This window comes from Lepus europaeus, chromosome 2, assembly GCF_033115175.1.
Source record: "Lepus europaeus isolate LE1 chromosome 2, mLepTim1.pri, whole genome shotgun sequence".
Lineage (NCBI taxonomy): Eukaryota > Metazoa > Chordata > Mammalia > Lagomorpha > Leporidae > Lepus > Lepus europaeus.
This window is the reverse complement of record NC_084828.1, coordinates 75,977,974-76,004,132: the sequence shown is the minus strand read 5'-3', so window position 1 is coordinate 76,004,132 and position 26,159 is coordinate 75,977,974. Positions and strand designations below refer to the sequence as shown.

Here is a 26,159-nt window from a genome sequence, read left to right as displayed (position 1 = left end):
CTGAGATAGGACTGGCAGGAAAAGCTGCTGCCTGCAGTGCCGACATTCCATATAGGTGCTGGTTTGGATCTCAGCTGCTCCACTTCTGATCCAGCTCCCCACTAATGTGCCTGGAAAAGCAGCAGAAAATGGACAAAGCATTTGGGTCCCTGCACCCATATGAGAGACTCAGAAGAAGCTCCTGCCTCCTGGCTTCCACCTGGCCCAGCCCTGGCCATTGAGGCCAGTTGGGGAGTGAACCAGTGGATGGAAGCTAGATCACTCTCTCTCTGTGTGTGTCTCTCTGCCTTTGCCTCTCTCTAACTTTGCCTTTCAAATAAAAATAAATAAGTCTTTTAAAAAAAGCCAGCTAAATAAATTAATACAACTTTTATATACCCCAAATAGGCCTTGATATGAAAATTTTCCCCCAAAGTGAAGCTATTTCAAAGGCAATACGGAAACTAGAAGTCTTACTTGTATTTGCAGTGATCTACAAGATGAACATCCTTGGCAGCTGGCTTCCCCAAGGTATCCTGTAAGAGAAAATAAATACTTAATATTGATATTTACTGGCAATCACTGGGCAACAAGCACTGAGGAACACTTCATCTAAGTACCTCACTCAGCCTCATAGTAAACATACTCAGGAGGCATTATTATACCCATTATATAAACGAAGAACCCAAAACTTCAAGAAGTTGAGAGGGTTGCTTAAGGTTATATGGTCTTAAGCAGAAGAAGCAGATTTTAACCCAGGTCTATTTGGTTCTAGAGTTTAAGTTCACCTGATGCCATGCTGCCCTCCTTTGAACTAAGAGGTCACAGCCTGCAGCACATTTAACTGTCTAAATCACACCCAGAAGGGCACGAGTCTGGCTGGCCAGCTGAGGAGTAGAGGCCATATACAAATTTTGTTGGGCATGCAAAGTAGTTAAAAATTATTCAGACCATTACTAACATTTATAGGTGGCAAGCTATTTCTTGCAAAAATTCAGATTTCCAACTTTTCCTGGAGGAAAAAGCCAAGAAAGGTCTGGCAAATGGGGCTCCTACTCCCACCCAGCAGTAAGCACCTGGAGTTGTTTGTGCTGTCTCTTGCTCATACCTTTCTTTAAAAAAAAAAAAAAGACAATTTATTTGAAAGTCAGAATTAAAAGGGAGAGACAGAGAGCTTTCTCTGCTGGTTTACTACACAAACAGCAGCAAGGGCCAGGGCTGGGCCGGGCTGGGCCAGGCTGAAGCCAGGAATGTTTCCAGGTCTCCTATGTGGACAGCAGGGATCCAAGGAACTAGGGCCATCTTTTCTCAGGCTATTAGCAGGGAGCTGGATTGGAAGCAGGGCAGCTGGGACACAAACCAGTGCCCATGTGGGGCACCAGCTTTATCTGCTATGCCACAATGGTGGCTCCTTTCTCATACCTTTCTATCACCTGTTGCCCTGTGGTATTTTGAATGTGTGACCCCCAGGTGCATTCTATCCACTTTAGCAGGTTATGAACCTGAGGAGGGGAACAAGTCTGGTTGCTTCTGCAGCCTCCCCTGGTAGATGCTAACAACTTGTGGGAGGAATGAATACATTTTTTGGAGGGGCTGGTGCTGTGGCATAGTGGGTAAAGCCACTGCCTCCAGTGCCAGCATCTCATATGGGCGCCGGTTCGAGTCCCAGCTGCTCCACTTCCGATCCAGCTCTCTGCTATGGCCTGGGAAACAGTGGAAGATGGCCCAATTCCTTGGGCCCCTACACCCACGTGGGAGGAAGCTCTTGTCTCCTGGCTTTGGATTGGCACAGCTCTGGCCATTGTGGCCAACTGGGGAATGAACCAGTGGATGGAAGACCTTTTTTCTCTCTCTGCCTCTCCTTCTCTGTGTAACTCTGATTTTCAAATAAATAAATAAAACTTTTTTATACTTGTATTATTCAATAAAGTTTCTTAAATTCGTTTGCTCCTGCTTGATTAAAGCCATACCAAATAATAACATACCTCTCAGACATATTAGTTTTTACCCAGGAAATTTAGATCTTTTTCTCAAAGCCTACTCATATGGTGGATGGAGATTCCAGATGAGGAAATTTAGGGCTTTAAGGGTTTTTTTCCTCTTAAAGTTTTATTTATTTATTTATTTGAAAGGCAGGGAAACAGAGGGAGGGAGGGAGGGAAGGAGGGAGGGAGGGAGAGAGGGAAGCAGGGGCAGAGGAGAGGGATAGACAGGGAGTAGATGGGGGCAGAGAAAGAGGGAGACACAGAGAGATGTTCCATCCACTGGTTAACTCCCTAAATGGCCACAACAGCAGAGGTAAGGCCAGGCTGAAGCCAGAAGCCAGGAACTCCATCCAACTCTCCTGCATGGGTGGCAGGAACCCAAGAACTTTGGCCATCATCTGCTGCCTCCCAGACACATTAGCAGGAAGCTGGATCAGCACAAGTGGGACTCAATCCTAGGCACTCTAAGACAGGATACCAGTATCCCAAGCAGTGGCTTAAACCTCTGCACCACAGGCCCTCTAATAGGGTTTTAGGTTTTCTGATTAAGAAGTCACAGAGTCCAGAGGTCAGAGACATACTAGACCTAAGGTCCCAGTTTCTGGCTTTACCTTAGAATCACTTTTTAAAGATTTATTTACTTATTTGCAATGCAGAGTGACAAAGAGAATTTCCATCCACTGGATGCCTACAATACCTGGGGGTAGGCCAGACCAAAGCAAGTACCCAGGAATTCCATTCGGTCTCCATTGGGCAGGAACCCAAGAGTGCTTGGGCCATCATCTGCTGCCTTCCAAGCACATTAGATGGAACCAGGCACTCCAAATGGGAAGCAGAAGTCCCTAGCAGCAGCTTAAGCAGCTGTGCCATAATGCCCACCCCAATTTGGGGAATTTTGAACAAATGAAGTGGCCTCAACTCTATCCCCAGAGATTCTGATTCATTTTTTTTAAAGATTTATTTTATTTACTTTAAAGGCAGAGTTACAGAGAGAGGTAGAGACAGAGAGAGAGACAGAGAGAGAGAGAGAGAGGTCTTCAATCTGCTGGTTCACTCCCAAATGGGTACAACGACCAGGGCTAGGCCAGGCTGAAGCCAGGAGCCAGGAGCCTCCTCTGGATCTCCTACATGGGTGCAAGGGCTTGGGTCCTCTTCTGCTTTCCCAGGTACATTAGCTGGGAGCTGGACTGGAAGTGGAGCAGCTGGACTCAAACCAGCACCCATATGGGATGCTAGCACTGCAGGCCGGGCATTTAACCCACTGCGTCACAGCGTCGACCCTGATTCCTTGTTTAAGCTCTCAGAGGTTGTACTGTTTAGCTAAGGTAGAGAACCACTGGATGAAACCATGGGTTGGAGTCCACTGGCCAAATCAAACCCACTGTTCATTTTGTATAACCAATAGATGACTAAGATATTATATTCAAGTGGTTAGAAAAAAGCAAGACTATCTTATAACATGTGAAAATCACATGGATTTCAAATTTCCATAGTCATAAGCAAAGTTTTTTTTAGAATATACTACGTTGGGGCCAGTGTTATGGTGCAGTGGCTTAAGTTCCTGCCTGTGATGCTGGCATCCCATATGAGTGCCGGTTTGAGTCCTGGATGCTCCACTTACCATCCAGCTCCTTGCTAATGTGCCTGGGAAAGCAGTGGAAGATGGCGCAGGTGATTGGCCCCTGCCACCCTTATGGGAGACCTGAATGGAGCTCTAGTCTCCTGACTTCTGCTGCCTTGCCCAGCCCCAGCCATTGCAGCCATTTGGGCAATGAACCCGTAGTTGGAAAATTTCTCTTTTGTATCTCTCCTCCTCTCTCCCCTTCTCTCTCCCTCTCTCTATAACTCTGCTTTTCAGATAAATAAGTCTAAAAGAAAAAAAAAAAAACATATGACCACCCATATCAAAAAAACAGCCATATTCATTTGGTCACAGATTGCTGCTTTGATATTTAAACGGCAGAGTTGAATAATTACAATAGAGACCATATTCTAAATTTACTATCTGGCCTTTACAGAAAAAGTTGGGACCTCTGGTCGAAAGCATCAGAGCATAATATATTAGTCATAACATGATGAGAAAAAGCAATGTGAGTTTAAAAGAGAATTTACATATACGCTAACACTGGTTCATGGAACTTTCTCTCTACTCATCTCACCACTGAGACGAAACCTAGTCTCAAATTCTACCCAGTTGGCAATGTCCTTTGAGTGAGAATATTCACTGCTGTAGTTCTATTCAGATGATTGTTGATTACTTTCATAGATTTCCAGGCCTGGTTTTTGGTATATTCTGCATCAACAAGTTTTGGATTTTTTCGAGACAGAAGAATGAGAGGATCTCGTTCTGGGCTTGTCCTATAAGAGAAACACATGACACAAAACTATGTGGCTTATGCCGTAACACAGTTTCCAACCTTGGAAAGGTAAGCAGTCCTAGGACCCAACCTAGTGCAGTGGCTGCCTGTGTAGAAGGTCATTCACTGGTTACTGTGACAGTAGAGGAGCAGCAAGTGGTGCAGCAGCACTAAGGGGGTCTGAGAGTGTTCCCCACTTTACCTTTCAGGAGTGGGAGGGTTTCACCCTTTGTTTGCACTTGAGCTTTAAGAGTATGCTGTTCTCGATCCAACATGGGAATGAGACCACACAGCAGACTCACAGAATGACAAATGCCCTAAACAGCACTCTGGCCTCAGAATCAGCCCTTAAAGCATTTGGATCTGGCTAAAAAGCCTATGAGAGCATTTCAGGCATGGAAAGCCAAGACACTGTGGCAAAAAATAACATACAGGAAAGATCTCTGTGAATGAGATCCTGGTGGAAAGAAGGGGCCATCAAAGAAGGAGGTACCTTTCTCTGAAGGGAGGAGAGAACCTCCACTTTGATTATGGCCTTGTCTAAATATCGTCAGAGTTTGTGAACTCAAGAGGCTTCCATAGCCTTGGCAGTTCATGACAAGAGCCTCGGGTGATCACTGACGTCATAAATAAGAGTGTCCATTGTTAAGTCAACAACAGGAGTCACTGTGCACTTGCTCCCCATGTAGGACCTCTGTCCTTAATGTGTTGTACTACGAGAATTAACAGTACAACTAGTCTTCAAACAGTATTGCATACTTTGTGTGTCCATGTGGGTGCAAACTGTTGAAATCTTTACTTAGTACATAAAGATAATTAAAAATGAATCTTAATGAAGAATGGAATGGGAGAGAGAGTAGGAAGTGGGATGGTTTGGGTGAGGGAGGGTGGGTATGGGGGGTAAGAACCACTGTATCCAAAAGTTGTACTTAAGAAATTTATTTTTATTAAATAAAAGCTTTCTATTTAAAAAAAAGAGTATGCTGTTCTGGTCACTGTAGCCATTTCCCAGGGAATGACTTCCTTTTTAGGAAGGTTCATGTCACCTCTGTAATCACTGGCACTCATAGTGGCAACACTGGGCAGTCAGCACTTACTGAAATAAGCTACATGACTTCTGTGGCAAATGCTCCATGAAATGCAGAATAAAATTTAAATTTAAAAACAAAGCCAAAAAACTAACTGGCTTAAAAACCTAAAGACTATATAGGGATGAAAACCCTAGCAATGGTCCAAGTAATGGAGGGTCTTGACAGGTGAGGGCTCCAAGACCCCCAGAGAATCCCTTAAGAACTGTGAATGCATGCCCTTCCTGCATCCTGAGAAGAAAGCACATACTCTCATGTAGTTTCAAGGAGGTCCTAAGACTCTTAAATTCAGACACAGGCCCCAAGTGAACGATCTATGAGCTCAAGAGAAGAATCACAGAAGTCGGTAAGGAACAGTAGTGGCTCAGCAGCCATCTGCACCCTGAACTCCACTGGCCAAGCGAGGAGATGGGAGACAGAAGGTATGATCCCTGACCACGACTTGCCACAAAACTAGAAAAGCCTTCTCTTCTCCTGGTCTTTCTCTATTCATCTGTTCCCAATATAAGGATACTTCAAAGAATTCTGGGGAAAATGGAACTAAAAGATAAATTCATTTTGGTGCAAAATAGTTTGAAATCCACAGACAGCTTTTTCATAACAGACATTTTGCATAAACTTTTTGAAGGTCCCTCTTATGCATGATGATCTCAAATATTTTTCTGGCAAAACAAACTTATCTGTTAATTTCATTTTCCATGAACTTCTTGAAGTACCCTCAATTTGTAGCCTGTCTGCATGCCACGTCCTGCTCCTGGCATTAGGGATGCACAGCTGAACAACACAGACAGGGTCCTTCTGCTACTTTCCCATTTCTCTCTCTCCTCTTTGCTTCCCTGTCCATCTCCATCCGCCTCAGTCTGTGCTCTTAGTCACTGTTTTGCAGCAATAGGGCCTGATGAAAACCTCAGAGACTCTGGTGAGGCTGACCATGGCAGTATCACCAGCTGCTGGAGGACTCTGTAAACAAGCAGGCGCTCGCCTGTTCTGTTCAGCATCGTGTGATCAACGTCCACTACTCTCGTGGCACTCTGCAAACACCTAGATGAATGAACTTCACCTCTTTTAATTTCAGTTAAGAGTGAAGTGGGAAAATAATCTGAATTCTTCTCTAGTCTGATTCTGTCATTGTACATGTATTTCTTAGTCATCTTAGCTTTCTGTCTGAGCTACAGTTCTTCATACACTCAAGATTATATATATTTTACACATTATTTGGAGGAGAATATTTGTAAAATGTCAAAATAATATAATCACCTTGATCCTCGGAAATATGCTGTAGAATTTTTCTTTTTCCATGGCCACTGTGCTGCTGACCTAAAAAAAGACAGATTTTCCTTTTTTAATTTTTATTCTTTTTAAAGACTTATTTTATTTATTTGAAAGTCAGGGTTACAGAGAGAGGTAGAGACAGACAGAGAGGTCTTCCATCTGCTGGTTCACTCCCCAGATGGCCGCAATGGCCGGAGCTGTGCCGATCTGAAGCCAGGAGCCAGGAGCCTCTTCCAGGTCTCCCACATGGGTTCAGGGGCCCAAGGATTTGGGCCATTTTCTACTGCTATCCCAGGCCATAGCAGAGAGCTGGATGGGAAGAGGAGCAGCCAGGACTAGAACTGGCGCCCATGTGGGATGCTGGTGCTTTAGGTCAGGGCTTTAACCCACTGCGCTACAGCGCCGGCCCCAAAAGACAGATTTTCTTTAGTTTTCTTTTTTTTCTCCACTATATAAGGATGTGTTTTAACTGTTTCTAAAGATTAGTTTGGGGCTTTGTATGTTCAAATAAGCCTGATCGCAGCTACTAAAAGAAAATGCCTGCCCAGGATGGGCACTGCACAGTGACTGGGATGCTGCTTAGGAGGCTCGCATCCCATACTGGAGTTCCTGGTTTGAGTCCCAGCTCCTCCACTTCCAATCTAGCTTCCTGATAATGTGCACCCTGGGAGGCAGCAAGTGATGGCTTAAGTTCTGAGCCTTTAGAAAAAAGAACCAGCAGAGAGAAGTTTTCTTCGTTTTTCTGTCTCCATCTCTCTGCCTTTCAAAGGAAAATAAATTTAAAAGTTCTTTAAAAAGCTCTATAGGACACTATGTTCCCTTTTATTATCAGTCTACTGCTTGGAGGTGGTAGCCAGCAATATCTAGTAATCTATTTTCTCATGCTATGGATTGAATATGATTTGGACCCCATAGTCAGAATGGACTTTAAACTCCAAAGTCTTAAGTTAATGCTACTAAGAGGGTGGAAACTTCACACAGTAGAGGTGTTTAGGAGGTGAGATATACTGAGGTCTTCAGGTCACCAGGGACATGCCCTCAGGAGCCATTCTCTGTCAGAGTTGTTGTGAAGGCCTGAGTTAGGGCCCAAGCTCGCTCTCTCTCTCTCTCTCTGCTTCCTAGCTTCCCACGTGATCTTTCCTCCCGATGCACTCCTATCAGGTATTAATCCAATGGGGCTACCGGACCTTAGACCTGAATGTTCAAAGTCTTTTCCTTTATGAAGTTAGTTACCTCAGGTATTTCATTGTAGAGCACAAACTTGCTTAATATACCCCGTTATTAAGTTAACAATCTTGAAAGTAAAATTCCTGAACCCTGAACAACACATTTAGGGTGGTTTAATTTGGCACAGTGAGGAATTCTTCTCTACTTCAGCAGAGTGCTACTGATAAGATTAATATGTGAAATGAGCTGCAAAAACATATCAGAATTTGAATGAGATGAGAATCACACTGATTTCATGTTTTGGATATATATAAATCTACTTCTCTGTGCTGTGGATTCAATATGATTCGGCCCCATACTCATACAGGACTTTGAATCCCATAGCCATAATTTAATTTAATTCCACCTAAGAGGATGGAAATTTGATCCAGTTTAAGAATAGCAATCCTGGTATTCTTTATATATATATATATATATGTATATGTACATATATATATATATATGTACATATATATATATATATGTAGGGGCCGGTGCTGTGGTGCAGTGGGTTAAAGCCCTGGCCTACGGCACCGGTATCCCACATGTGTGCCACTCTGAGTCTCAGCTGCTCCACTTCAATACAGCTCTCTGCTATGGCATGGGAAAGCAACAGCAGATGGCCCAAGCCCTTGGGCCCCTGCACCTATGTGGGAGACCCAGAAGAAGCTGCTGGTTTCTGGCTTCAGATCAGCTCAACTCTGGGTGTTGCAGCTATATGGGGAGTAAACCGATGGATGGAAGACCTTTCTTTCTCTGTCTCGACCTCCTTCTGTAACTCTGTCTTTCAAATAATAAAATAAAATAAAATAGAAAATAAAGTAAATAAATAAAAGATTTATTTGAAAGTCAGAGTTACAGGGAGAGAGGGAGAGACACAGAGAGAAAGAGATCTTCCATCTTTTGTTTTATTGCCCAGACGGCTGTAATAGCCAGGGCTCTGCCAGGCCAAAGCCAGGAGCCAGGAGCTTCTTCCAGGTCTCCCACATGGGTGGCAAGGGCCCAAGCAATTGAGCCATCTTTCGCCGCTTATCTTAGGCCATTAGCAGGGAGTTGGACCAGAAGTAGAGTAGCTGAGACATGAATCGGTGCCCATTATGGATACCAGCATTGCAGGCAGCAGCTTTACCCACTACGCTACAATACTGCATCCCTTTGGTATACTTAAAAACTGTACTTACAAACTGTACTAAATGCTCTATAAAGCTCCTGAAACCCAGGTCTCAGTATCCATTACCACAATCAGCTTTCCTTGCTTAATGTGCTAGCTCACAGATGCATAACTGTTCTTTTAAATGTGTGGGGTTCCCCACACCTTATTTTTTATGATTTATTTTATTTAGGAAAGGCAAAGTAGAGAGAGAGAGAGAAAGAGAAAGAGCTATATCTTTCATCCTCTGGGTCACTTCCCAGATGGCTACAGCAACCAGATCTGGGCAAGGCCAAAGTCAGGAGCCAGAAATTCCATCCTGATCTCCCACATGGGTGGCAGGTGCCCAAGAACTCGAGCCAGGCACATCAGCAGGGAGCTGGATCAGAAGCAGAGCAGCCAGGACTCAAGCCAGCACTCAGATACGGGATGCTGGAGTCACAAGTATGGCTTAACCCTTGTGCTCAATACCAGACCCACAGATGCATAATTCCTTACTTCCTTCATAGGAATCCTCCCTGCACAGAAGTCTGTGGGTATCTTTCTATAAAAAAGGAAAAGAAGGCTAAGTCAGAGTTAATTAGAGATTGGTGGACTATTTTACAGCAATGGAGAAAATTACGATATGAACTCCTTAGCTGTAAGTCTTTTAGATAAACAATACTCATGTTTGCTCACCTGAGAGCATTGATCAGTATTCTCTGAGCCTCCACAGCTCCCCTCCTCAGCTAACTCAACTCATCCTCTGTCTCTTTCTTGCTGGGTCACCTTTCCCCGGTCCTTTAGTCCAAGGCCAGAGCTATCTCTCATTTCTCCTCTATACATCCTCTTGTCAAAATATAAACTACAGCACTAGATTTTTTTGCTTTTAGTAAAAAAATAACACATGCTCCTTATACAAAATTCGAATGGAAAATTACAAAGATAAAGCAAAAAAAAAAAAAAAATTGGAAATCTGCCTACTCACAAGTAACAGTGTGATGTTTTAGGGAAGCATTTTCTCCCAATCATCTCTCCATATTAGTGGCTCACAACTGTCCCTAATCCTGTCCCTCACCTCACCCAGGAGACACCTGGTTATGCTTGTAGACATTTTTCATTGTCACTATTGAAGGGTTCCTATTAGCATTTAGTAGGCAGAGGCCAGCGCTGCTGCTAAACATTCTACAATGCACAAAACAGCTCCCTACAAGAAAGAATTCTCTAGTCCTAAATGTCAGTTGTGCCAGGACTGAGAAATTTTGCTTTGTGTAACATAGGTCAGACCATCCATGCTGACAGATAACAGAGGCCATAATACACACGCTGTTATGTCCTACATACAGACGCAAACTAAAGATAACCATTATGAAAACTTGTGAAAGCATAAAACCCAGTAGAAAAACAAGGGGTATTCAAAATAAACAGAAGAAATTTTTAAAATGATGGGATAATTCATTACTTATTATTAAACACTTTGAATGTGAATGAACTAAATGTCCCAGTTAAAAGAAATATACTGGCTGAATGGATTAAAAAACAAAACCTGGGACTGGCGCTGTGGCATAGTGGATAAAGCCACTGCTTGCAGTGCCGGCATCCCTCACGGGCACCAGTTCGTGTCCTGGCTGCTCCATTTCCGATCCAGCTCTCTTCTTATGGCCTGGGAAAACAGTGGAAGATGGCCCAACTCCTTGGGCCTCTGCACCTGCTTGGGAGATCTGGAAGAAGCTCCTGGCTCCCGGCTTCAGATCGGTGCAGCTCTGGCCGTTGTGGCCAACTGGGGGAGTGAACCAATGGATAGAAGACCTCTCTCTCTCTCTCTTTCTCTCTCTCTCTCTCTGCCTCTCCTTCCTCTCTGTGTAGCTCTGACTTTCAAATAAATAAATATTTTAAAAAAATGAAAGAATGGAAAAAGATATATCTATTCAAACAGAATCCAAAACCAAGCAAGAGTAGCTTATACCAGTTAAAACAGACTTTAAGACAAAAATTGTAGGAAGAGACAAAGTAGGTCATCAAGAAGAAAATATGATAATTGTAAATATGTATGTACCTAATGCCATTGCACCCAATTTTATAAAACAAACATTATTAAATGTAAAGGGAATCATAAACCCCAATACAATAATAGTGGGGGACTTTAACACTACACTTTCATCAATGGACAGATCATTCACACCAAAAAAAAAAAAAAAATCAGTGGAGGCCACATTAATGGCACAAAGGATTAAGCCATGGCATGTGACAAAGGCATCCCATGTCAGAGTACTGGTTCAAGTCCCAGCTGCTCTGAATATGATCCAGCTTCCTGCTAATGTGCCTGGGAAGACAGCAGAAGATGGACCAAGTACTTGGGCCTTTGCCATATAAGTGGAGCTAGGATGGAGTTCTTGGTTCCTGACTTTGGCCTGACATCTGCTGTGGCCATTTGGGGAGTGAGCCAGCAGATGGAAGTACTTTTTCTCTCTGTCTTTCCCTCTAGGTCCACTGCTATTTCAAATAAATGAATAAATCTTAAAAAAAATCAACAAGGAAACAACAAAGTTAAACTATACTATATAACAAATGATACTAACATATATTTAAAGAACATTCCATGCAACAAACTGCAGAACACGTATTCATTTTCATCAGCACAAAGAATATTCTCTAGAACAGCACATATTAGGACATAAAGCAAGTCTCAAATTTTAAAAGCTGAAAATCATATCATGTATTTTTTTCTGAAAGCAATGTAATAAAACTAGAAATCAGCACCAAAAGAAATTGCTGAAGTTACACCAATACATGGAGACTGAACAACATGCTCCTGAATGAACAATTTATTACTGAAGAAACCAAAAGGGAAATTTTAAAAATTCCTTGAAACTAATGAAAATGAAAACTCAACACACCAGAAATTATGGGATATAGCAACAGCAGCACTAATAGAGAATTTGATAGCAATAAATGCCTACATCAAAATATAGAAAGATATCAATTAAACAACCCAATAATGCATTTTAAAGACCTAGAAAAACAAACTAAGGGGCTGGCGATGTGGCATAGCTGGTTAAGCTTCTACCCTTATGGGTGTCATTTCAAGTCCTGGCTGCTCCTCTTCCAATCCAGTTCATTTATGGCTCAGAAAAGCAGTGGAAGATGACCCATGTCCTTGGGCCCCTGTACACCTGTAGTAGACTGACAAAGCTCCTGGTTCCTGGCTTCGAATTGGCCCAGCTCCAGCTGTTGTGGCCATTTGGGAAGTGAAACAGTGGAAGGAAGACCTTTCTCTCGGTCTCTCCTCTCTCTGTTAAGTCTGCCTTTCAAAAAATTAAATAAATCGTAAAAAAAAAAAAAACAAAAAAAAACAAAAAACTAAACTCAGTAGAAGCAAAAAAAATCAGAACAAAGATAAATGAAATAAACTAAAAAATAGGTAAAAAAACATGTAATTCACACACATTACATATAATACACTACAATACACATATACATACACATTTTATATATATATACACACACATACATACATATATATGAAAAATCAAAAAAATGAAGATTCTTTTAATAAAAAGATAAACAAGAGCATGTGCTAATCCGCTGCTTGTGTCATCCTCATCGCATATCAAAATGTCTGATAATTTGTCCCTGCTACTCTGAACTTGTGAGCCAGTTTTCTGCTAATACACCTGGGAAAGCAGCAGATGACGGCCCAGGTACTTGGTTTCTTGCCAACCACTTGGGAGACATGGATAGAGTTCCTGGCTCCTGGCTTTGGCCTGGACTAGCCCTGGCTGTTGGCAGACATTTGGAGTGAACCAGCAGATGGAAGATCTCTCTCTCTCTCCCTTCCCTCTCCCTCTGAAATTCTCTTTTTAAAATTTATTTTATTCATTTGAAAGGCAGAATTAAAGAGAGAGAGAGAGAGAGAGAGAGAGAAAGATCTTTCATCTGCTGGTTCACTCTCCCATTGACCACAATGGCTAGGGCTGGGCCAGACTGAAGCCAGAAGCCAGGAGCTTCTTCCGGGTCTCCCATGTGGGTGCAGGGGCCCAACCTCTTGGGCCATCTTCTACTCCTTTCCTAGGACAATTATCAGGGAGCTGGATCAGAAGTGGAGAAGCTCGGACTCAGACCAGAACCCATATAGGAAGCTGGTATTGCACGCGGTAGCTTAATCTGCTATGTCACAATGCCAGCACCTCTCTATCACTTTTGTCTTTCAAATATAAAAGTAGGGACTAGCATTGTGGCATAGAGGGTAAAGCCACTGGCTGTGACGCTGGCATGCCATATGGGCATAGGTTCAAGTCCCAGCAGCTCTACTTCTGATCCAGTTCCTTGCTAATAAGCTTGGGAAAGCATGACCCAGGTGCTTGGACCCCTGCACCCACGTGAGAGACTGGGATGAAGCTCCTGGGTCCTGGCTTTGGTCTGGCCCTATCCTGGCCATTGTGGCCATCTGGGGAGTGAAAGCGTAGATGGAAGACCCCTCTTTGTGACTCTCCCTCTCTCTATAACTCTGCCTTTCAAATAAATAAACCTTAAAAAAATTCATGATGCTGGCACTTTGACAGAGAAGGTTAAGCCTCTGTCTGCCATGCTGGCATTCTGTATGGGTGCCGGCTTGAGTTCCAGATGCTCCACTTCAGATCCAGATCTCTGCTAATGCACCTAGGAAAACAGTGGAAAATGGCCCAAGTTCTTGGGCCTCTGCACCCACATGGGAACCTGGAAGAAGCTCCTGGCTTCTGGCTTCAGCTGGCCCAGCTCTGGCAGTTGTGGCCATTTGGGGAGTGAACCAGTAGATAGAAGATATCTCTCTTCTCTCTCTCTCCTTCTCTCTCTATTTTTGCCTTTCAAATAAATAAAATAAATCTTAAAAAAAAGAATTCCAAATATAAAAGTAAAAAAAAAAGAAAAGATAAACAAAATTGATAAGCCTTAAGCTAGAATAAGAAAAAAGAAAACAAAACAAAATAGAGAGAGGACTCAAATATAATAATAAAAAAATATTACAACTGATACCACAGAAACAGGATCATTAGTGACTGTCATAACAAATACATACCAATATACTGGCAAACAGAATAAATTGATGAATTTTTGGATTACATATGATTTACCAGAATTGAACCATTAAAACAGAAAATGAGAACAGAACAACAGTTAATGAGATTGAATCAATAAAAGAAAAGGCCAGGATGAAACAGCTTCACTGTTGAATTCCACTGAACTTTTAAGGAAGAACTAACACCAATTCTTCTCAAACTATTTCAAAAAACTGAAAGTGAGGAAAATCTTTCAAATTCATTTTAAGAGCCAGCCTTACCTTGATACCAAAATCAGATAAAGACATGAAAGAAAAAGAAAACTATAGACCAATATTTCTGATGAACACAGATAAACATTTGTCAACAAATTACTTGCAAATCAAATCCAACAATACATCACAAAGTCCATTCATCAAGATCAAGTGGGATTTGTTCCAGGGATGCAGGGATATTTCAATAAATAAATATATCATATTAATAGAATAAAGAATAAAAGTGATCATCTCAACGGATACAGAAATAGATGGATTTGATAAAATTCAGCATCTATTCATGATTTCAAAAACCCTGAACAAATTAAGTATAGAAGAACCATACCTCAATATAATAAACATCATATACAACAAATCCACAGTTAACATCATATTGAATGGGGGTAAAGATGAAATTATTTTCTCCAAGATCTGGAACCAGACAAGGTGTCTACTTTCACTGCTCTTATTCAATATAGCACTGGAAGTTTTAGTGAAAGCCATTAGGCAAGAGAAGATATAAAAGGCATACAATGAAGAAAGGAAGAAAAACTATTCCTCTTTGCAGACAACATGATTCCATATGTACAGAAATCTAAAGATTAACCAGAAGATTATTACAACTGACAAAAAGTTTTAAAAAGTTGCAGGATTAAAAACATGGGCCAGCGTTATGGCGTGTTGGGTAGAGCTGCCACCTGTAGTGCCGGCATCCCATATGGGCACTGGTTCAGGTCCTGGCTGCTGCACTTCTGATCCAGCTCTCTGCTGTGGCCTGGGAAAGCAGAGGAAGTCAGGTCCTTGGGGCCCTGCACCCGCATGGGAAGACCCAGAGGAAGCTCCTGGCTCCTGGATTCAGATTGGCACAGCTCCAGCTGTTGCAGCCAATTGGGGAGTGAACCAGCAGATGGAAGACCTCTCTCTCTCTCTCTGCCTATCCTTCTCTCTCTGTGTAACTCTGACTTTCAAATAAATGAACAAATCTTAAAAAATAAAATCAACTCATATGATGCTGGCACTGTGGCTTAGTGTGCTTAGCCTCTGCCTGCAGTGCTTGCATCTCACATGGGCACCATTCAATTTCTGGCTGCTCCACTTCCAATCCAGCTCTCTGCTATGGCCTGGGAAAGCAGTGGAAGACGGCCCAAGTCCTTGGGCCTCTGTACCCATGTGGGAGACCCGGAAGAAGCTCCTGGTCCTGGCTTCAGATCAGCCCAGCTCTGGCCACTGGGGCCATTGGGGAGTGAACCAGAGGATAGTTGACCTTTCTTTCGTCTCTCCCTCTGTCTGTATGTAACTCTACATCTCAAATAAATAAATAAATTTTAAAAAATCAACTCACAGAAGTCAGTATCATTTTTATATTCACTAGGAAAGAAATTTTAAGAGCAACTGCCTTCCTACTAGCTGTAAAAGAGACATTTGGAATCAACATAACCAAGGATATGCAAACTCATCCAAGGATGTGAAAAAAAAAAAAAACAATAAAAATCATAACACTGATCAAAGAAATTGAAACCTGGAAAAAGCTTCCAGCTCCCAGTTTCATCTGGCATGGTCATGGCCATTGTGGCCATTTGGGGAGTGAACCAGGATAGCAGACTTCTCTCCCTTATTTATGAACTGGAATAATTAACATTACTAAAATGCCCATATTACCCAAAGTAATTAATCGATTCAACACAATTCCTGTCAAAATACCAATGACATTCTTTATAGAACTAGAAAAAAACAACTCTAGAATTCATATGGGAACATAAATGACTCTGAATAAGCAAAACAATCTTGAACAAAAAGTAGAAAACATCACAATACCAGATTTCAAGTCAGACTACAGAGCTACCGCAACCAATACTGCATATTACTGGCATAAACAGATGCGGGCCATGTAATCAATGTAACGGAGATCCTAAAACAAATCCAGCCACCCATTTATAACCAGCTGGATCTTTTTTTTTTTTTTTTTTTAAAGATTTATTTATTTACTTGAAAGCCAGAGAGAGAGGGAGTGGTCTTCCATCCGATTGTTCACTCCCCAATTGGTCGCAACGGCCGGAGCTGTGCTGATCCGAAGTCAGGAGCCAGGAGCTTCTTCGGGGTCTCCCACTTAGGTACAGGGGCCCAAGGACTTTCCCAGGCCATAGCAGAGCTGGATCGGAAGAGGAGCAACTGGGACTAGAACCAGCGCCCATATGGGATGCCGGCGTTTCAGGCCAGGGCGTTAACCCGCTGTGCCACAGCGCCGGCCCCCAGCTGGATCTTTGACAAAGCAATCAAAAAAGATACAACGGAGAAAGGACAGACTCTTCAATAAATGGTACTGGGAAAACTGGATATCATATGCACAAGATTGAAAGTTGATCTCTACACCTCATCCTATACCCAAACCAATTCAAAATGGATCTGAGTTCTAAATGTAACAACTGAAGTCATGAAAATACTAGAAGAAGACATAAGGGAAACAATTCAAGACTTTGGCATAGGCAACAATTTTTGGATAGGACCCCAAAAGCATAGGCAACGCAAGCAAAAATAGACAAATGGGATTATATCAAAGTATGGAGCTTTTGCAGGCAAAAGAAGCAATCAATAGAGTGAAGAGACAACCAACAGAATGCAAGAAAATATTTGAAAACTATTCACCTGACAAAAGATTAATACAAAGAATCCAGTTAAGAAATAGACAAAGGATTTGAATATACATTTCTCAGAAGAAATACAGAGGCCGGCGCCGTGTCGTAGTAGGCTAGGCATCTGCCTGGGGCACTGGCATCCCGAATGGGTGTTGGTTCAAGTTCCAGCTGCCCCACTTCTGATCTAGCTCTCTGCTGATGGCCTGGAAAGGCAGTAGAAGATGGCCCTCAACCTGTGTTGGCAACCTGGAAGAGGTTCCTGTCTCCTGCCTTTGGCCTGGCTCAGCTCCAGCTGTTGAGGCCATTTGGGGAGTGAACCAGTGGATGCAAGACTTCTCTCTCTGTCTCTCCCCCATCTCTGTCTGTAACTATGACTCTCAAGTAAATGAATAAGTCTTTAAAAGAAAAAAAAAAGCAGAAGAAATACAAATGCTCAACACGGGAAAAAACACCCAATTTCACTAGCCATCAAGGAAATGTAAATCAAAAGCAAAATGAGGTGTCTCTCCCACTCCAGTAGAATAGCTGTTATAAAAAAGACAAATTATGAAAAAAACAAACAGTAGCAAGGATTTGGAGAAAAGAGAACCATTATAAGGTACTAGTGGGGATGCAAATTAGTGCAACTATTATGGAGAATAGTATGGAAGTTCCTCAAAAAGCCCAAATAGATCTACCATTATTACTCAGCTATCCCACCTCTGAGTATGTATCTGAAGGAAATGAAATCAGTATTTCAAAAGAGATAGCTGAACTTTCATGTTTACTGCAGCACTATCCACAACAGCCATGATATGGAATCAACCTAGATATCCATTAATAGAGGAACAGATAAAGAAAATGAGGTATATACACAAAATGGAATATTATTCAGCCATAAAGATGAATGAAATTCTGACATCTGCAGCAAAATCGATAGGATCAGAGATCATTAAGTGAAACTGGCCAATCATTAAGTGAAGTTGGCCAGACACAGAAAGACAAACACCATATGTTCTCTTTCATTTGTGGAAGTTAAAAAAGAAATAGTTGATATGAATTTAGAATAGTGAGTATTAAGAACTGGGAAGAGTTAAGGGGCAGGAAGGGGAGTCAGGCAAAGGAGAGTTAGACAACAAGTACCAAAATACAGTCAGATAGTATCTAGTTCCAGGAGTGGGTGTTTGGTGCAGCTCCCATTCTGGAGTGCTTGGGTTCAAGTTCCAGCTCTGCTTCCAATTCCAGCTTCCTGCTAATGTGCACGCTAGGAGGCAACAGAAGATACACAGCTCAAGTACTTGGGTCCCTGTCACCCATATGGGAGAGTCCAGGGTCCTAGCTTCAAGAGGCCTAGCCCTGGCTATTGCAGGCACTTGGAGAGTGAACCAGTAGTCGGAAGATCTTGCTCTAGATCTCTGTCTTTCAAATTAAAAAAAAAAAAGTAAAGTCCTAGTGATCATAGCAACATGGGGTGACTATAGTTCACAGTAAGTGTATTATATGTGTATAAAGAATATAAACAACTGGAAGAAAGGAGCTGGTAGGCTCTAAACACAAAGAAAAGATAAGCAAATGGACAGCCTAATTGTCTGGTTTGATTGGTTCACACTACATGCTTGTAGAAACACTGCACTGTGCTACATAAAATATACAAGTATTACATGTTAATCAAAAATTTTTAAAAATATATTTTAAGGAAAAACAATAATTGCTTTCCTAAAAGCTAAGAAAAGACCTCTAAAGATTGTGTTTCTAGAAGTTCCCTAATTAAGCACCAAAACTGTTTGACTCATTAATGTAGTATGTAGCTAAGGTGAACAAAACCTACAGCATGGCTGACCCAGACTATCTAAATTCTGAAATGGCAAGATGGAGTCAACAAGCCAAGGCATGTCTCAGCCATGAATCAGAGAGGACCTGGAATAAGCTTAAACTTGAGATACCTCGGGAGAGTTACGCCCCCTCACCACTGTCTATAGGACACAGCTCTAAATTATCAAATACAAATAGGTTCTTCCAAGGGATTTCTTCTCCTTCACAATATGGTCATTCATTTTTATTCTTATTTTGAAAGTAATTTACCCTTATTTAAGGAATATTAAGGAAAAGTTGAAAGAAGAAAACAAAAGGCCTCCACATTCCCTCCCACAGAGATACTGCTGATAGTTTTAGGTTCTTCTGCCCTTTTCTATGGGTATGAAAGCATTTTTACACAGTCACAAAATTGCTTATGGTATAAACAGTTTTATTTTTAATTTAAAAGTTAGCCATCTTAAAGAAAATAACTGGCTACATCCTACTGCTTATTTCAAAAAAACACACAAAGAGGGGGAAAAGAAAATCTCTCCAAAGGACTTACTTTACCAGCTCTTCTCTGAAGAGGTCCCACCGTCCAAGACCTGTGGGATAAATTGGCCAAACAGCAGGTCCCCCTTCCCAGAATGTCCAAGCAGGGTACATGATATCATGGTACTCTGATGTCTTCAACAGAAACAGAAAGGTTGTTCTAAATCAGTCTCGGAACAGAGTGAGGAACAAACAGCATTTATTTCACAGGATCTGGACAAAGGCCTTGTTCTACTGTCACACTGCCAGAGACACATTTTCCCTGGTCCACAGTCTGGACTCTAATAGACATGAAAAGGCAAGTGAGATCATGGTTTAAAATTCAGAGGATCACTGTGTCTCAGACTTTAGAATCATATTAAAGGTCAACTTTTTCAGTTCCCCAAAACTCTGTTTTGACCAGAGGATACACCTGTCGATGCTTTTGGTTTAAGGAAATATACCCAGTTGTGAATAATCCCATAGCACTGTCATATTTTACTGTCATTCCATTTGGAGTATACACTGTCTCATCAGGTCCTGGTGATTTCCCAAGGGGTCTTTTTAGAGCAAGGACCAGGAAACACAGGGCAGTGGTTAAAGGCCTGGGCTCCTGAGATAGATCCTGTGTGTCTGAATGCTGAATCTATCTCTTTACAACTCTAGGTACATGATTCTATCTTTCTATGCCTCAGTTTCCTTATCATTTTCATGAAGGAAGTAATAACAGTATCAGTAATGCTGTGTATCTAACAGATTTATTTTGAATATTAAATTAGTTAATACATGTGAAAAGCTTAGAACAGTGTCTGGGACATAGCAAGTATTCATTTCATGTTAGCCTTTGTCACCTAATACTGTGGCACTGTCAGGCTCACACTAGTTGGTCAATAAATTCTTGGTTATTCATTGACCAGGGTTAGAAGTGCCGAAGGGCAAAATGGGGAAACCGCTATTATCACACATCATTTGAGGAAAGTTTCAACCCAATTATTTCCCTTTTATGGCAACTTCTATTAAACATATGGCCACTGACATGCCTCCAGCTTTACTATTTCTTCCACTGAAATTACATGTGCAATATACTCTTTGTCTTCACTAAATACTTGAAGAACATGTACGATTCATCAGCACCTCTAACACAACAGCTGTTCAACATAAGTTGTACAATTAACTGACAGACTAAATCCCTTGCTTGGTTACAAGCAGTTGCTGATTTAACAAAAACCTGAGGGAAGTAAAGACGAAAGGAAAACTAGTGTACTGGTGGTCATATTTTATTACTCACAGAAATGAAAGGTAAATAACAAACACCAAGTCCTTACTGGCGATGTGGGGGCTTATCTGCTCTCCTGGGAGAGCTTCAGGACAAACAACGGGACCAAGCACCTCTGAGAAAGGAGGGCAATGCAACACCAAAGTGGCCTCAGGCCACTTGCAACACAGGAAATAACTAAGTCTAGAGAGAAAGCAAACTGCCAACGAGGCTAGAAAGTCCCTCTGCCTTGGAAAAACCAGTTCAGACATGCTGTTCCTTTTCTCAAAGTCCATGGGGTTTTCTTAAATCCACTCTCCCCACAGAATCTTCCATCCACGGTGTTCTGGCCTCCTCACCCTGCTCTCAAGTGCTGTCCTATCTGGTCTCGAGCGAACCAGGGCCTGTTTCTGTCAATACACTCTTTGTGCAAAGCTGATTGCTGACAAGATCTGTACTGTCCCATATTCTCCCAACCACAAGTGTGTGCTTCACAGTGACACTCAGAGATCACCCCCTGACACGTCCCTCTTGGCCATCCCAGGGCTAGTTCCTAGATGCAGTGCTTCATTGAACCCAAACCATGTGGAGTTAGCTGGCACCCTCCTGGTCACTTTTAGTCACACTGGCCCCTGAGATACAGTGACAGACCTGGAAGATGATACCCGGCACTATGACTGACACATACACTGCAGGAGCTCAACAAGCAGTTTTGAATGAAGGTGTTTCCTAACTCCAAGACCAGGAGCTTTCTTGGACCCCTCTCATAAGTTCTGTAAGATCTTGGAGCCCCACCTCCAGGGTCTTGTAGGTTCCTCAGGGCTCTCACTTCCTGGCTTCAGCCCCTGTCCCTACAGACACATCACTTACGGGTCTTCCCCTCCATATCTTCATTCTTACTGCTCAACCATTATGAAGGTAAGCAAGACACAGACCCATTCTGGAGCTTAGGCCTCAGCCTCACCACTGCCCATCAGATTTTCATGGGACAATGACCTCCTGCTCACAGCAGAGGTGGGGAGCATCTGGCCGGCAAAATCATTTTGTCTGGTCCTGCCAAGGCAACCACAGTTGGGACTCAAAATTCAATGTATCTATAGCAGGCTAACTTTTAAGTTGATGATTTTGTATGGACTGCAAATGATGTTATAAATATCCAAATGGCCCTTGGCAGAAAAAAGGCTCCCCACCCCTGCCCTCCATTCTTCTACGTGGTTCTTCTTCTACTCACCTTACTGAAGGAGAAGACTGGGATAGCAGGCTCCATCCATTTAGGAACCTGAGGATAATCTCGTACATTGATCACCATCTCCATGTCAGGGAGGCGCCCAATAACTTCCAAAATAAAGTGTTCAACACCACTACACCTGTCAATCAGAAATACCACAAATTTACCAGCACAGTGCCGGCAGGCTCCAGGACAAGGAGGGGTCCCATTCACACTTTAAAGTAAGACAAGGCAGTATTCATTATCGGCCTAAAGAAAACCTCCTGAAAGTAATGCTTCTAAAAGGACTGTTTCACTTTTTTATATTGTGCAAGTTATTATTCCTAGCTAAACTGCTCCAGCCTACAATATTTAATAAAATCTTCTAAATAAATCCTCATAGCTTTGACAGGAATTCTATTGCTACTCCTACCATCTATCTTTTATTCAATTCCCATTTTTTTCTTTATTTCCCTAATATGAAATAGTTTAATCAGTAGGCAAGATACTAATTTTGATAGGAATTGGAAAAGCTAATTTTCTAATGGTACTTCTTTGGCTTTGCCTCTCTCAAAGGCATTTTGTTTCTATTATAATTCTCACTTAAAATTTTTTTTTTCATTTTAAATTTATTTGAGAGGCAAGGAGACAGAGAGAGAAAGAGAATTCTCATCTGTTGGTTTATTTCCCAAATGTTCATAATGGCTGAGACAGGGTCAGCCTGAAGCTAGGAGCCAGGAACTCAATGAAGATCTTCCACATAGGTGGTAATAACCTAATTACTTGAGCCATCACTGCTGGTTCCCAGGGTTTGCATTAGCAGGAAGCTGGAGTCATGAGCCAAAGCCAAGAATCAGACCCAGTTATTCCAATATGGGATATGGGTATCTTAAATGCTTGCCCTAACTAAATTTCAGATTTTAAGAGGAAAGACAAAAACCTTTCATTACCTTCGAACTGAACACAGAACACTATTAAAATCAGTTCCATAAACCACAGAAAGTACTGTGCACACGATTACGAAGATCATGAACACAACTTTCTGAACAGACTCCCTAGGAATCCTGAGATTTCTTGAAAGAAACATAAGATGCAAGAGTTTACCTTGTTTCTGCCTCACTCCTCAAGTCCTGACCAGCACTGACAGTAGGGGCAGCATTCCATGGCTTGATCAAAAACTTCGGGCAGCATGGAAATGACGGATTTTAAATATTGTTTTAGATGGGGAGATAATTCCAAAAAGTATTGATGGTTCAGAAACGTAGGAAAAGATGCTCAACTGTATTATTAATAATGAAATGTCAAGGAAGCTTGATGTCAGTTTTACCACTTGGTTGGGCAAAGACTGAAAAGTCCAATTTTACAGAGGACTGGTTAGGGTGTGAGGTATACTTAGGGCATCTGATACAAGGGGGTCAAAAGTATAAATACTGCACAATTTAAAGGGCAATTTGCTTCTATTTTAGAAGAATTAATTGACCTAGTTATTCCACTTCTGGGAATTTAGCCTACATATTTAGATACGAAAAGTGCTCAAAGGTATATGTAGAAGGCTATTCACTGCAGCATGGTTTGTACAGGCCAAAAATCAGAGACATGGTGAGGTGGTGATGAATAATTTACATGTCCATGGATGGATCTGAATAAATAAATCTATCCAGTGGATTATGATGCAGCCATGAAAGAGAGAGCTGCACTCCTAGTACTCGTAGGAAACAAGATCAAATTCTACTGTTATACAGAAAAGTAGTAGTAGAGCGTATTTTAATTTCTTGATGAGTCTAGATTCCTATATATGCATAGAGTATTTCAAGAATATAGAAGAAATTTGCAATTCTTGTTGTCTTCTGAGAAGAGGTCTCAGGGACTATGATTAGGAATCTAAGGTAGAAGAGAAGCTTCTTTTCCATTGACCATCTTTTTGCATTATCCAAATATTTTACTATGTCCATGCAATACTATTTTGACACTTTGAAAAGTGCTAAAATTTTAACAATGTTGCTGCATATAATTTATACATTAAATACAAAAGGTGTATTTTCTGGGGCAGGTGCTGTAGTGTAATGGGTTCAGCTGATGCCTGCAGCACCAGCATCACACAGGGATACTGGTTCAAGTACCAGCTGCTCCGCTTCCAATCCAGCTCCCTGCTAATGTGCCTGGGAAAGCAGCAGAAGATGGCCCAAGTGCTTGGGCTCCTGCCACCCATGTGGCAGACACAGAAAAAGCTCCTGGCTCCTGGATTCCATTTGGCCCAGACCTGACCATTGCAACCATTTGGGGAGTGAACCAGAGGATGGAAGCTCTCTTTCTCTGTCTCTCACTCTCCCCATCCCTTGTAACTCTGCCTTTCAAATAAATACATCTTTGAAAACATTTTTATTTTCTTTCACATTTAGCTTTTAAAACAGCACTCTTAAATGCTGTGAGTCCATTTATACAAACTCTAGAAAATAATCTCTAATTAAAGAAAGTACATCATTGGATGCCTGAGAGAACAGAGTTGGGGAAAAGTCACAACAGGCAGGGGCAGCAGAGAGGGACTGTAAGAGGCACAAGGAAATATCTGGTTGTTATGGGTATGTCCAATATCTGTGTACATGCACAAAGTTATCAGAGAGTCCACTTTATTGTTTTTGCATTGACAAACAGCAGTTGTACCATTTATTGGGTACATTGTGATGTTTTGATACATGTTTACATTACAGATGATTAAATCAAGCTAAGTAACATATCCATTACCTCACATGCTTACCATTATTTTTGTTGTAAGAAATTTTAAATTATATACTTTAAATACATGCAGTTTATGCCAACAAACCTTAATGAAGCTGTTATTAAAAATATATCACTTAAATCACCACACCTCAACAAAGCTGTTATTAAAAAAGAATCACTACTCTTCATTTTTGAAATGACTCATCTCTAGTATTAATCATCCTCTGGATACTCAGCAAAATCTTTCAGCTTACTCTTTTTAAAAACGTGAAATAAACCAGACACAGAAAGACAAATACCACATGTTCTCCCTCACACATGAGAGCTAAATAAAAAAGAAAAGAAAAGAAGAGAAAAGAAGAGAAGAGAAAAGAAAAGAAAAGAAAAGAAAAGAAAAGAAAAGAAAAGAAATAGACCTGGGTATATCAGCTTTGTTACAAATACATGTTTTGCCAAACTTTATTTTATACCTTTGTGATATAATTTGATAGGAATGATATACTAGTATAATTTTTTAAAAAAATATTTATTTTCATTTATTTGAAAGGTACAGAAAAGGAAAGATAGACAAAGAGCTTTTCTGGCTGCTGGTTCACTTCCCAAACACCCACAACAGCGGGCTGGGCCATTCTGAACACAGAAGCCAGGAACTCAATCATGTGGGTGGCAGGGATGTAACCACTTGAGTCATCACTTGCTATCTTCCAGGGCCCACATTAGCAGGAAGCTGGAATCAGAAGCAGAGTTGGGACTCGAATCCAGGTACTCCAATATAGGATGCTGGCATCACAAGAGAAATCTTAACCATTGTGCCAAATGTCTATACCTCAGCTTATTCTTGGAATGCTGAGTCTATAATTTATTTTGTTCAAAACTGAGTTTTTACATGTAATACAGGTTTCTGAAATTGGATGAATTTAAAATATCTAGGCCTCAGAAGTTGGCATTTGTCGTTAGGTAGAACTCTGAGATTTTTACAACGGCGTTCATTTCATAAGGACAGTGGTTTGGGATATTTCTATTTGTGTTTTGTCTATCTTTGCTTTCCCTAGTTGTGTATGTAGCTGGGACAGGGGACTTTCAGTGTCATTGGAAATGCAGACTATTTTATTGCCAAGGAAAATTCCATGCTTCCTTAAGAACATTTCTTTTTCTTTTTCTTTTCTTTTTTTGACAAGCAGAGTGGACAGTGAGAGAGAGAGACAGACAGAGAGAAAGGTCTTCCTTTGCTGTTGGTTCACCCTCCAATGGCCGCCGCAGCTGGCGTACCGCGCTGATCCGAAGGCAGGAGCCAGGTGCTTCTCCTGGTCTTAAGACCCTGGGCCATCCTCCACTGCACTCCCGGGCCACAGCAGAGAGCTGGCCTGGAAGAGGGGCAACCGGGACAGAATCCGGCGCCCCGACTGGGACTAGAACCTGGGATGCCGGCACCGCAGGCGTAGGATTAGCCTATTGAGCCGCAGCGCTGGCCTCCTTAAGAACATTTCTAAGAGCTCTTGATTCTGACTAAAATGTTCTGAGAACAGAAGTAAGAAATTTATGCTGCCTTTCAGAAATTTGAAAGTATATAATTTTGGGGCTGGTGCTATGGCATAGTACATTAAGCCTCTGCCTATGGTGTTGGCATCCTGTTTGGGTGCCAGTGCAATTCCCAGCTGTTCCTCTTCCGATCCAGCTCCCTGCTCATGGCCTGGGAAAGCAGTGGAAGATGGCCCAAGTCCTTGGGCCCCTGTACC

At 41.7% G+C, this 26,159-nt stretch overlaps 1 protein-coding gene across 2 annotated transcripts in view; it reads right to left on the bottom strand.

Annotated features, from left to right (window-relative positions):
• The window catches only part of POGLUT1 (protein O-glucosyltransferase 1), a 36,950-nt gene that overhangs the window by 6,512 nt on the left and 4,279 nt on the right, over positions 1 to 26,159 (bottom strand). For both annotated transcript variants that reach the window (XM_062208572.1, XM_062208577.1), the window contains exons 4-8: positions 21,730 to 21,865; positions 19,278 to 19,399; positions 6,667 to 6,726; positions 4,223 to 4,322; positions 457 to 515 (exon numbers count right to left, since the gene is read on the bottom strand). In XM_062208572.1, the coding sequence (XP_062064556.1) occupies positions 457 to 515; positions 4,223 to 4,322; positions 6,667 to 6,726; positions 19,278 to 19,399; positions 21,730 to 21,865 (477 nt within the window). The remainder of the gene's footprint in view (positions 1 to 456; positions 516 to 4,222; positions 4,323 to 6,666; positions 6,727 to 19,277; positions 19,400 to 21,729; positions 21,866 to 26,159) is intronic.